This window comes from Lepisosteus oculatus, chromosome 12 (assembly GCF_040954835.1).
Source record: "Lepisosteus oculatus isolate fLepOcu1 chromosome 12, fLepOcu1.hap2, whole genome shotgun sequence".
In the NCBI taxonomy this organism is placed as follows: domain Eukaryota; kingdom Metazoa; phylum Chordata; class Actinopteri; order Semionotiformes; family Lepisosteidae; genus Lepisosteus; species Lepisosteus oculatus.
The window spans coordinates 5,436,291-5,448,892 of NC_090707.1; the positions used below are offsets into that span (position 1 = coordinate 5,436,291).

Below are 12,602 nucleotides of genomic sequence, written 5' to 3' on the forward strand. Positions count from 1 at the left end.
ATTTTCTCATTTTCTTTTTGTTTAGATAAATATTAAACAGAGGAATCTGCCAATAACGGACATGAAATCCTTATTTTGTTCATATGGCTGGGGTACTTCATAAAACTATAAATAAGGGATATGTTAAGGGCAGTATTCTAAATACAGTGGTAATTCTATGTTTTTTTTTCTATGATTTGGTACAAATATATGTAAAGAGTTAATTATACATTTGTTTGGGACATTATTACTCACATTTTTAAAATCTTGTACACCATATAAGAGAGTAAGAAAATGTGAAGACATGTAGTCTATTCAGTTATTATTTCAGAAATTTGCATATCAAAAGGGAAACATTGACAAGTTCAGGGCAATATACATACTGTGCAGTAAGTTTTCTTCTGTGTTAAGTCACTTTTGGGGTATACCATAAATTGACTTGCCAATATTTTTTCTACCTTTTCTCCAGCAGAGGGGGCCAAAATCTATAAAGTACCCTGAGATTGAATTCTAGAGACACAATACTATAAACTTTATTTAAGCCAGCTGATTAAGTCATTGTGGAATCTTCACATCAGTGAGTGTGGAATATAAGTGAAAACATGATCAATTAAAGAAAGTGAGCTGTGAGCATTTTTTCAATGTTAAAATGTTTTATTGTTTTATACTTTTTTTGCTCCAAATCTCATTGTCCTGGCTTCTGTGAGCTTACAGGGCCATCTACAGGTTAAAGGGAGAGATAACCAACAAATGCACCCCGCTATTCAGAAATCATGTTATAGAACTGTGTTTCTTGTCAAGATGTCCAGAATGGACGTTTCAACATTGTGTTATTCTCTTTCTGTCATTGCTTATGCCTACGGCAGAATATTTCTTGGTATACATTTGCAATGTACTGTATGTTACACACTGCATTTCGACCTCTGCAATAGGCACCTTTATTATGTAATTTAAAGTAATAATAAACAACATGAAATTTAAAAAAATAAGTATTTAAATTATGAGGTATTGCATGACCTTTGGTCTTTACTTATTTCCATTTAAGGACTAATTGTTTTGTATTTGGCTTCAGTCTATGCATTGCGCCAACAACACATTTTTGGACATGCTTCCATTTTCTTAAAGAAAAAAACATAGAATAGTTTTGGCTACATAGTCACTTAAGTCTGATATAAGTGAATATTTCATCTGTTATAAATTAAAATTGTTTGGTAGCAATTCAGATAATATAAAAATAAACTGAAATGTAGGATTTAATGAAAAAGGCTCAGTAAAATATACTCATAAATTTGACAAAAACTAAAATCTGATATTGGGTATTTTATGAAGCAACACATTGTTATTGCAGCTTTGGCTATAGTTGTTCCTTTGACTTGCTTTGAATTTTTATGACGTGGTATAAAAGCCCAGGGCTTGTGAAAAAGAACATGATTACAGAGAAATGAAACTGCAACTACTAATGTTTCCATTAAATTTGGCAAGATGTATGAAAATTGTAATTTTTGCAAAAGCTGTTTTCAAGGAAAAATCAATTCCATCCATCTTAAAACAACAAACAAGTAATTTACGGATTTGGAACTTGTTTTACTCTTACTTGCCCAAAAAAGTTTGGGGTCCAGATAAATGTACTGTATTAGATTAGAGCTCATTTGAGGTACTGTAATGGAAGATTTTTGCTGCTTTTGTGCAGATTGGCATCATCTTCATACAGTATATATTCATCATCTTCATTTAAACTGAGTACAAGAATATGTATTCTTACAATATGTGATTCTTTTGGGGAATTATTGAGCTTTAGTCAGAGAGTCTGATGATACATGATGTAGTGTCTTTGTGTGAGCTGGCAGGGCTTATACCCTTTGTAACATAACATAACAAAACTTTATTAACCCTATACAATTTTTTGCATAGGAATTTAGGAATTTGTCTTCTACCCCAGCTTGCTCTCCATGAGACACAGACACACAGACAGGGAGAGAAGCTTGGGGTCAGAGCGCAGGGTCAGCCATTGCTCAGCACCCCTGGAGCAGTTGGGGTTAAGGGCCTTGCTCAGGGGCCCAACAGAGTAGGATTCCTCTGCCGGCCGCGGGATTTGAACAGGCGACCTTCCAGCCACAGGCACAGATCCTGAGCCACAGAGCCACCTCTCCGCCCCAATTTATCAAGCCTAATGATTGATTGCCTTACTAAAACATACATATTGTAGTTCTATTTCTATTCTTTGTTTTGCAATGTGAAATTTATTAGAAAAAGACCACTGTCACCCATGTGTTGTTGTGCGTTTACACTGAAACACATACCTTACTTTCATTCACAAAGTGTTTGGGAATCTGGAGAAAGCTGTTCAACCATGTCTGGCGTCTTTGAAGAAAAAGCTCAGGTCCTAGGATAATTTAGCTACTGAAAACAATGAGCTAGATAGTTCAAACGGCCTCCTCCCCTTGGAAACCTTTCTGATGTTCTTATATATTTATTTATATATTTAGCAATAATTGGTTATAATATATGACAATGTAACCATCTTTATGCAAAGTAATGAACACTGTAAATTCTGATCTAAAAAGAATATACTTTTCTAAAAGCAAATTTAATATAAAAATATAAGTTTTGCTAGCAATAATCCATTTTAGATTAAAATACAGTTTAAATTGACTTAAAATACAGTTAAAAGGGTAAATAATTCAAATCTTCTTGGATAGTTTCTGAGAAGAAAAGTTGCTCTTGCTTCATGCTCAGAGGTAGGGCTTGGCCGTGCACTTCGTGTTCGCTTTTGACTACCTTCTCTGCAGGGTAACCCCGCTCTTTGGGGGGTTAAATAAACCTTTAAAAGCAGAGAAATTACTGGTTCAAATACAGATGTTTGTCATGCTCCAGGCATGCTGAGGGGTGGTTTATGTTACTGTAGTGGTGAATTTATTACCACCATTATGTCTCGTGTAGTGTCTCCCTGATAGACTGTAAAACTAGTCCACATAGTAGCCTGCAATTTATTGGTCTCTTGAAGACCATGAGTGGTTTTAGTGGTGACTTGGGTTTTATGTGGCTTGGCTGCCTGCTTCCCATAATTAAACAGCTATTTGATGGAAAGTCTGCAAAGCCGCAGGATAAATGTGTTTCAGATCTTGTACTCTGGTTAAGCTAGAAATGATATAGGAAAAAGTTACAGGAAATCTTATTGGGGGGGGGGGGAGTTATAGGAGAAAAATTCCCAAGTTAGGAAATATAGCTCAATAATCAAGGAGTGTTGAATTAAAATTGTTCAAGGCAATAGTAAAACCCCATTTAGAAGTGTGCTTGGCACACTATGAAAAAAGGTATTGCTGCTCTAGAATCAGTCCAAAAATTTCAGCCAGGTCTGTTCCTTGGCTTAAAGAAATGTCCTACACTGACTGGCTGAAGGGAAAGAATCTTTATTGTCCTGAACAAAGAAGAATATGAGGGGACCTCATCCTAGTATTTTTAAAACCCTCAAAGGTGTTGAAGTCAGTGTAGTGGGCTTCCTCAGAATGAACAGAGAAGCATGAACAAGAGCACATAAGTTGAAAGAATGGGAGGAAGTTCATTTCAAAGTCAGAATAGGAAGCACCGCAGACTGCTTGACCCTAGGAGTATGGAACACGCGATGCAAGGGCAAGTCGTTGAAGCCAAGGCCATTGGTTCTATCAAAAACAGCTGGATGAGATCCTTGGATTACATACTAACTACCAAACTACACTAGATGGGCCATGTGGCCTCTCCTCATTTGTAACTGTTTTTTTTTATTCCTAATAGAAAGAGATCTTTTTGATGTTTCTATTGTAAAAAAAAATCTCAAAGGACATACAAATAGTCTTCAGATTTCACCAATACTTGTTTTGTTATGATAAATTTAGAATCAGGTTTCAGATGGTCTTAGATGCTTCTGAAGTTTGCAGTCAAATTAATGTTTCTTTTTACATACTGTACATGTAAAAGTATTTAAATATGTTTACTTTATACATTGGAAGGTGTGTTATTTGATTTGTGTAGATTTGCACAGTCCAATATTTAGTCTGAACTTACTCAGAGTTGAGGCATTTGTTAACACACTCGCTGAACTCACTTCTTAACAGAGTCCCATGCTAAAAGCTTACACCTGCACTCATCACATCCTTATTGTTTGTATTCCATAGAACAGGCAAGGCCACTAGGGGGCAGTTTTTAGCCACCATAAACTCTTTACACTTGATGGGAAATCAAGCTGTCAAGATTTTAGATCCTGGTGAAATTAATTGTATAATTTCCATCCAGGCTAACAAACAGGTTTTATTACAGTAATCAGTTGTAAATGACAACATAGACACTGCATTTAAAATAGAGGAGTAATTAGATTTTTTTGTTTTGGTTGTTGTTGCAAATTGTGCATAGATTGTAGTGTGTTATAATAATAATAATAATAATAATTGTTGTTGTTGTTAAACCTAGAAAAGTGATTGTGTGTTTTTTATGCCAGGGTTAGAGCATATTTCATTTTAAGACCTGCTTCGATAAGTTAACGCTAAGTTGAGACAGTGTTGTGCAATGAGGTCTCAGCTTTGCCTGTTTGGGTCTGGTGCCTGCTGAGCAGTGGACAGCATGTGCAACAAAGTAACTTGTCCTTTGGACATGGAAGTTAATGTTTTTCCTTCTCTTTGTCTCTCTTGGGAATTTTATATTTGCTTGGAAGAAACAACCTCTTGATTGTGTCTAACCAAACTTTACAAATTTAGCAAGCAGAGCCTCTGAAATTATTTTTTAAATGATTGTCACCAGTGTTACAGTGCTAGTTACTACAGTAAAGTCAACTTAAAATAACAAAAAAATAATTGAAATTGATGTATTGCATATTGTAGATATCAGGTGTAGTTTATGAAACTTTAAGCAGAAAAAAACAAGAAGGGTGGGCAGCTTGTTCCCGAAAACCACATCAAAAACTCCTGTATGCAGCCTTAAATGCACTTCCTCTTAATTTTCACACAAGCTTTCTGGTCTATTTCATTAGCATTCATAAGTCTGTCAGTACAATGAATTATAGATTAGATCATTTTTATTGTTGTCCACGATAATCGTCTCTGTTCAGCAATAACGAATTCTGAATAACCTGCGTAAGACTGGAACGAACTCTGGAAATTTACATTATTTGAACCTATTTTAAAGGCCCTAAGTCTTTTAAATTAAATCAAAATACAAAAAAACATGGCCGGAATTATACACATTATTTTCCACTTGCGAGGAATGAACCAGAGAGGCAGCTACAAGGGTGAAGAAGGGGTGGTAAAAAAGAGGGGCTCAGCAGGTGAGATGTCTTCTCGCAGGACTGAGGAGAGACGTACTTTGTTCATGGAGAAAGGGCTTTATCAGAATTGGGAAGCCAGGCTGCTGTGAATTTGTGCTTTAGAACATCTTGCCAGGTGTTTTATAAAAAGAATTATTGATTTCACATAGAAAACTGTTAAAACAGCAGTCGCTGAAGCTTAGATAAAAGGGAGGATGGGCAGAGCACACTAAACTAACAGCCAGGTATAAATCTCTACTAAAGGGATATGCATACTGATGGGATCAGCTTCAAATGGGAGTGCTAATGTTTGTGTGTTGATATTATGAGGAAATTCCCCTTAGAAAATAGCCATTTTTGTTTCCTGATATTGTACACAGTTTACTCTTAACACTGGGTAAAAGATCAAGTGTGTTAGATACCACTTAAGTATTGCTGGCTGGACAGGGATTAGCATTGAGTAAGTTATCCGATTTCTTTTCTGAACTGTCCGTTGCTTGTCTAGCAATGAGATCTCTTACAGCCATGTTAATATTATGTTGTTAAGCAATAAAGATTTTTCTTATGCCTTCTGGTTTTTAGTATTCCTAAAAAAAGCTATTGCAAAGCGAAGAATTTGAGACTACCACATTGACTATAGAACCTAAATTAGCTCAGATTATTCCTACTATTAAATGGATTCAGTTCTAGAAAAAAAAAGTTTTACCACTGGATGGCGCAACGTTTTGTTTTGCTCTGGATCAAAGAAAAAAACAACATTTAGGGTAATTCAACACAAAATGGTGGACAAGATTGTGATGTTAATGTTATAGGGTTTTTAATACCCTACTCTAAAGAGTTTTGCTTGGTTAAACAAATGAATAAAAGACAACTGAGGAGAAATTTGCATTTACATTGAAAACCTGGAGAATACCCACTCATACCGTACAGAATATACCAGAGAAACCTGTCCTGTACCTTCCTTACAGGCACACCTCCCTGCTGGGATTTAAACCCATGAGTCTCGGGCCTAGAGCCCTAACCACAACTCCACTCCTGTTTCCTAAGTGGAAACTACGTGGCAGTACATTTTACAATAAAAACAGGAAGCACTTCTTCATCCAAAGGGTAGGGGGGTCTGGAACAAACTACTCAGCTGTGCTGAAGTCGATACCTCCTCTTTTTTCAATGTACAGCTAGATGAGATCTAATACTCACTTCACATCTCTCTATCAATATGAACCACTCGGCAAAACAGGACGTTTAACTCTAAATTAATGACCTTACGTGCACAAATTGTTACAGGCTTGCATACTGCACACTCCAACAATAGCATCCTTAACGCATTTAACACATTTGTTTACACATCCTTAACACATTTGTTACAGTCCATTCCATAAAGATGGTTTAGTTGGTGAAATATGACTGTTTTTTTTGTTAAAACATGCCTATTTGGCCTCATTTCAGATATTGTACAGTATTTGGGTATACAGAGATTTCTCTTTATTTCTTATGTGTAGAAATTCTTTGCATTCCCCAGATATCTGCTTTGTTCAGATGACTTCACAAGGTGTATTTGACAGATAATCTGTACTCCTCATTTAAATTGTTGTCCAAGTGTACAGATATTTCATCTAGACCCTCCCAGTCTGGCACTTCTGATTAATCAATGTCTCTCTCTCATCTGCTTTGTCCCTATTAATCACGGGGGTTATAAATGATAACGCCATATGAAATATTGCTTCATTTGTCTTACTCTAGCGGATAATACGGCATGGCCAGTATTTAATTTTATCTACAACAATAGCTGTTTATTCTCAGTATTACATTTGCTTCGTTTGCTTTAAACAGCATCAAATGCAGAGCAAACAAATACACAATGTTCAGCAGCTGCAGAGCAAAGACTTTAAAAGTTTATCTACTCCAGTGGGTGGCCAAGATTTGTTTTATGATCTTTTTAGCCATGAGGCATTATTATTTAGATTGGAGTTTTTTGCTGCAGGATTTACCGGCTACTGGAATCCATAGCGTTTTTGTATACCTCTACATCTAACGTCTGTGAGTGACGCTAAGAGGGTTAGCTGCCCACCTCAGCCCAGATTTTCCTGAAGCCACTATTTTAATGGAGTTGTATCCAATGCATTCTTCCAAGGATTTGAAGTGAAGTGCAGAGCAGATGTACAGTAGCAGCGTTTTTTACCAGAGCTAATTTAAAATAAGCACGCAAACATCCATCAGTTTAATCTGACTTTGATCACTCTTGGCTGGGTGAATGTGCTCACTGAGCATACCTCCTTTTCAAGTCATTGGGCTGATACTCTTCAAGAAGTCCATGTTTCCATAAGATAAAGATCACTCATGTCAAGAGTCATGCCTTAATTAAGGCTAATTAAGATCTCTTTCCACCACCATGGAAATGTACTTTCTCATGCATCAAATATTATTCTTTTTATTGAGTGTTGCACTGTTACATAAATTCTTTTTTTTACCTCAAGGAAACAACCACTACATTTATTTGTATGATTATTTGGTGATCTGTGGAATCTCGTGCATTTTAAGTACAGACCTCTCTAAAACAATTTAAAGCTGATAATTTCCTTGGTTAGAAATAAAACGAAGCACAAAAGATTAACAGAAATGGTCATTCTGGAACATGCAGATGATATACTTAAAACAGTTTAGTATTTAAAAGCTTAAAAGAAACGTACTGTTTACTTTTTAATAGTTTTGTAAATTTAAAATATTTATTTCATATTAAAAACAATGTGCTATACATTTTTTGCCATAGTTTCCCATTTTAGAGATCAGTTGATTTTGTATTTTAATCACCAGTATTTTCTGCATTTTATTTTTGTTTTTGGATAAAATAACCTACAGTAAGTATTCATTCCTGTGCCAAATATCTTTCCCCTTATTTAGCAAAAGCTCTTCTAAATAGGCTTAAGGCTTACATGACAAGACCCCCTCTACTGTGAAAAATAGTTGCATTGCTAAACCTTTCGTAAAGAAGATTAGCAAAATCATTTTGTCACAAATACTGTAGGTTCACATTTAATTCCAAGGATTTTGCCAAAGCAATACACTGATTATGAGAGTGTTCTAGTGAGCTTTAATTATGTTTATTTTTTTATGTTTTTAGCTGCAGACATCTGTGTTTTCTTTGTACAGAATATTTAATAATAGTCAGAATAAAAAGAGCCATATACAGTATGAACCAGATTCCACCTTATAAAAGTTATTTCATTTCTGCTTTGTAATATCTGGAAACATGTTTCCTGGAACTGAAATCTTTGCTGAATTCCAAATTTCAGAAAAGTTAAAAAGTTTTGAATGAGCTATTATATGTCGATAGAGAAAACTTTTTTATTTCTTTTTGAATCAGGGTTCATCCATCTATCTAGCAAGTCACTAGAGGTCAGACCACCAGCAGAAGATGCATGCTTTCAAGTGAAACTTGTAAAGTCAAGATCAGAGCTGATCAGAAGGATTCCCAGCAGTGTTTTTTTTTTCATAGAACAGCATGAGAGTTAATTCCATTAAAAGATCACAAAAGCATGGTCAGCCTAAATTTGATGTTACCTAGACAGATTAAAGAAAATAACTTTTTTTTTGCTGTTCCTCTTGTCCCCAGGACATCGGTGTAACTAACGGCCAGGTTTCAGATGTTACTACTCTGATGAATTAATTGATGCATTGTTGTCTGTGACTTCCAGCGTGAGAAGCTGATACATGAATTGGAGGAAGAGAGACGCCTGAGACTCGAGAGTGAGAAGAGACTGCAGGAGGTGATTGTGGAGTCCGAGCTCAGCAGAGCTCAGATGGTTTCAATGCAACAGCAGTTCTCCAGGTACCACTTTTCTACTGTTCGGGGGGTTCCACACCATTTTGAAATAAACCTCCCCCAGGCGAGCGAGAATATTCCTATTTGATTCCAGAATTAATCTGCATTAATTATGAATTCTTAATTAATATTTAAGAATTAATTATTGAGGAACAGAGGTATTGCGGAAGGTTTTACTTGGAAGGGGACTCTCTCTGCTCTTCCACTGAGAAATTAAGAGTTTCACTCGTCTCTGAAGGTTTCCAAGGTCATCACCTAATGAAACACTGAGACTTACATTTTGCAGTTGTCATTATTTTAGTGGGTGGCCCAGTGTCACATTATTTAGCATTATTGCCTTGTACTGTTGGTGCCCTGGGTTCAGTTCCTGGGGTACTGTCTATGTGGAGTTTGCATGTTCTCCCTGTGTTTCCATGGGTTTCCTTTGGGTGCTCTGGCTTCCTCCCACAGTCCACAGACAGGCTGGCCGGTAAATTGGTTTCTGGGAAAGCTGCCCCCGCTGTGAGTGTGTGTCTGTGTTCTGTGCCAGCGTCCCGTTTAAGGTGTATCCTGTCCTCCACACATTGCTTGCAGGGATAGGCTCCGACTCTCCCGAGGTGGCTAGAAAATGGGTGGATGTAATTATTTATTTGTCATCTCATTGTAATTAAGTATATAACAAGGCAACAAAACACTCTCTGTCTTTGCTTTTCTATCAGATGTACAGTATGGTGTATGGGAGCAGACTCTTATCTTACCAGTCCTGGAATTTAGGTTCATAAAACATATACAGTATATACCAACCAAAGGAGTTCATATTTATTAAATGATATATTATTCATTTCTGTGATGCCATTGAATATTAAATTGAAGAGAAGCCATAAACTGTTCTTAAACATTCTGTGTGAGTTACCAAACCTCCTAGACAGGTTTCTACTTCATTGCTATGCTGATGAAAAAGGGAGATATTTTGATTGATACAGACTGGAGAGTTATGTTTGAGCATTGTTGAAGCTTGGGACATTTTATTTCAGCACGTCACAGAATTTTTATCTAACATTTCATTACCAAAGTTCGCATTGGTTGCCTTAGGGCTAGAACCATAGCCACTCAGAGAACCAGATTCCAATATAAGAATGAAAGGCATCCTGAGGTTATTTTGTATCTGCCGTAAGCACAATTTGTCCTTCTTGTTTCTGTGCTGAAGTAGTAAAACATGTCTCATCTAGAGTGCATCAGCAGTTTGTTGGTTGTACCTCCTTTTACTCTGTGGCCCATGCTGTCTCCAAGAATACAGCATGCCTCAGTGTGTATTTAGGCAGAGAGCTGAAAACACTGTTATTTAAATGAAAACATATTGAGCTTCTTAATTTGTTCTCAAACGTTTTATATCTCACCTGGACCCTTCCAGTCTGTCTAATTCTATCACACAATCTGGGTTGTCAGTGGTCGTCAGTGACCGATGGTGATGAAGTTTCAAAATTTGTTTTACCTCTGAAATATTTCTTTCTTTTGAAAGAAAGACAAGGCCAATTTTTTGGCTGATTTTTGCAGATGTTACCAGGAAACAGCCTGGGGCTTTTTCAGGTTCCTTGTCATTTAGACAGGTAGGAAATTATCCATCATGCTCCTGTAGGGGTCCGATAAATGAGATGTGTTGTGATCCTCATTAAATTATGTTTTCTGTTTGAGTGCAGTTCTGAGCTGCTGGATTACAAACCCTACATTATTTAGTGCAGACAAAAGGGAGTCTTCTTTGAGCACACCTGTAGGGGGTTTAGACCTCATGGGATTAAAGCCTAATACATCACTATGTTGCTAAATAACGGGTGTTACTTTTTTTACAAGTATGATGTTGGCCATTTAAAAATTATGTCAGTTGTCAAGGAACAAAGCAAGCAATTTTATGTCTGCTGCAGGCAAAACAGAATAATTTATGTGCTGAGAGACACCCAAGCATTTCTTTCAAGTGCATCTTTCTCTAATTGATATCAACTCTGTAAAGTGTACAAGGTATTTTCTGGAATGGCTTCTTTTTCCATTATTTGATGTTTTTTTCTGGATAGGATTGCATTTGGCTGTAATATAATATAAGCGTGCACACTTTTATACAGAGTGTATGACCTGATGTCTTTTAGAAAGTAAAGGAATTTAGTTGTATCATTAAAAAAAGCAAAGTCAGCTTTCCACTTTGGGTGAGTTAAACGAGGAATGCTTTTCAGCAGCATGTCTACTGAAGTGTGACATTAGGTGGAATATCTTGCCAGTCAGCTTGAGTGTAAGCTAATCATCTTCCTTGGGTGGAATTGGATTCATAATTAGTGTATGGCAATTCAAGACAGTGCCTGAAGTATAGCATTTATGGAAATGCACTGATGCACTTGGTCAGAAAAAGCTTTTAATATAAATCCTTAAGAAGCTGAGATTGCCACACTTTCAATTTGTGAAGACCTTTTTAAAAACTCTTAATATTTATTGTGTTACTTGAGGTTGTAATGACTTGCAAAGAAGTCAAATGGCATCTGGGTAATGTATGTGTCAGTCCCAATTTCTTCGTGAATCTACAGATAATGTAAAACAAATTTTATTAAAAATATAAATTGCATTTAGACCATAAATAACCTTGTGCTTTCAGATATGGATTTGTGTATGTGGGAAGATGAAAACACATTTAAGCTTTTTTAGCTTTTAGAGAAAGAATATAGAAGGAGAAAAATAGTAGATGGTGTCAGGATGTTGTGTACAGCCCACAATAAAACATTGAGATAGTAATGTGGAGGTTTCTACTGATGCACACAGTGCAGATATTATGCACAGCCTTTACAGAAATCATGTCAATCTACATTAGAAAGCTTTGTAAGACCTTTATGGAATTTGCAAAACAGACCCTAACTGACATTATAGGACAAAAATACAGTTTTAAAATTAATTAAAATTAAATTTGGTCCAGTTGCCTGGTAAATGTTATGGTTAAAGAGACTGCAGCAGGAATGTGCAAATACTGCACATGCTGATGTTTTGCGACAAAATGTCTAGGTTATGTGCAATGATGCCTGCCACCGGTGGAGGTGGGCCTATTTATTTGAGAAGGAGCATTTCCAGTATTAAGCAGTACTGCTATATTACTAGTCAAAGCTTCATATTGATCTTTGAAAAGGTCAATACATTTACATATAACTCAACTGGTTAGATGTTGAATCGCATCTAAGCTGTTCCTTTTTTAGATCTATTCCAGTAAAACGTCCAAGCATCACCATAATTTTGTCTGGCACAATGAGAGATGTACATGGTATATGCTGATTTATTTACATTTTGTTTTTGTTTATTTATATTTTGGTGCTGCTTCAGAACTGTCTTTTTGTTGTTTTCTTTGAAGTGTTTTCAAAACACAAAGTCAAGATGTTTTCCAGATGCCTGGCTCTTGTAGTACCTGAGTTACAGCACCAAAAAAGAAGTCTGGATTGCATGTGAGGCTGCATTGCATTTGATTCCAGTCCTCTTCTGCTTTTGAAGCCATGGTTCTGTGGCACTAGCATTAGAAGTACACTATAT

The 12,602-nt window shown here is 36.3% G+C and overlaps 1 protein-coding gene across 3 annotated transcripts in view; it reads left to right on the top strand.

Moving 5' to 3' along the window:
* LOC102692698 (nck-associated protein 5) overlaps window positions 1-12,602 on the top strand; it is a 150,133-nt gene that overhangs the window by 24,271 nt on the left and 113,260 nt on the right. For all 3 annotated transcript variants that reach the window (XM_069196268.1, XM_015358337.2, XM_069196267.1), the window contains exon 3: window positions 8,944-9,077. In XM_069196268.1, coding sequence (XP_069052369.1) covers window positions 8,944-9,077 — 134 coding nt within the window. The remainder of the gene's footprint in view (window positions 1-8,943; window positions 9,078-12,602) is intronic.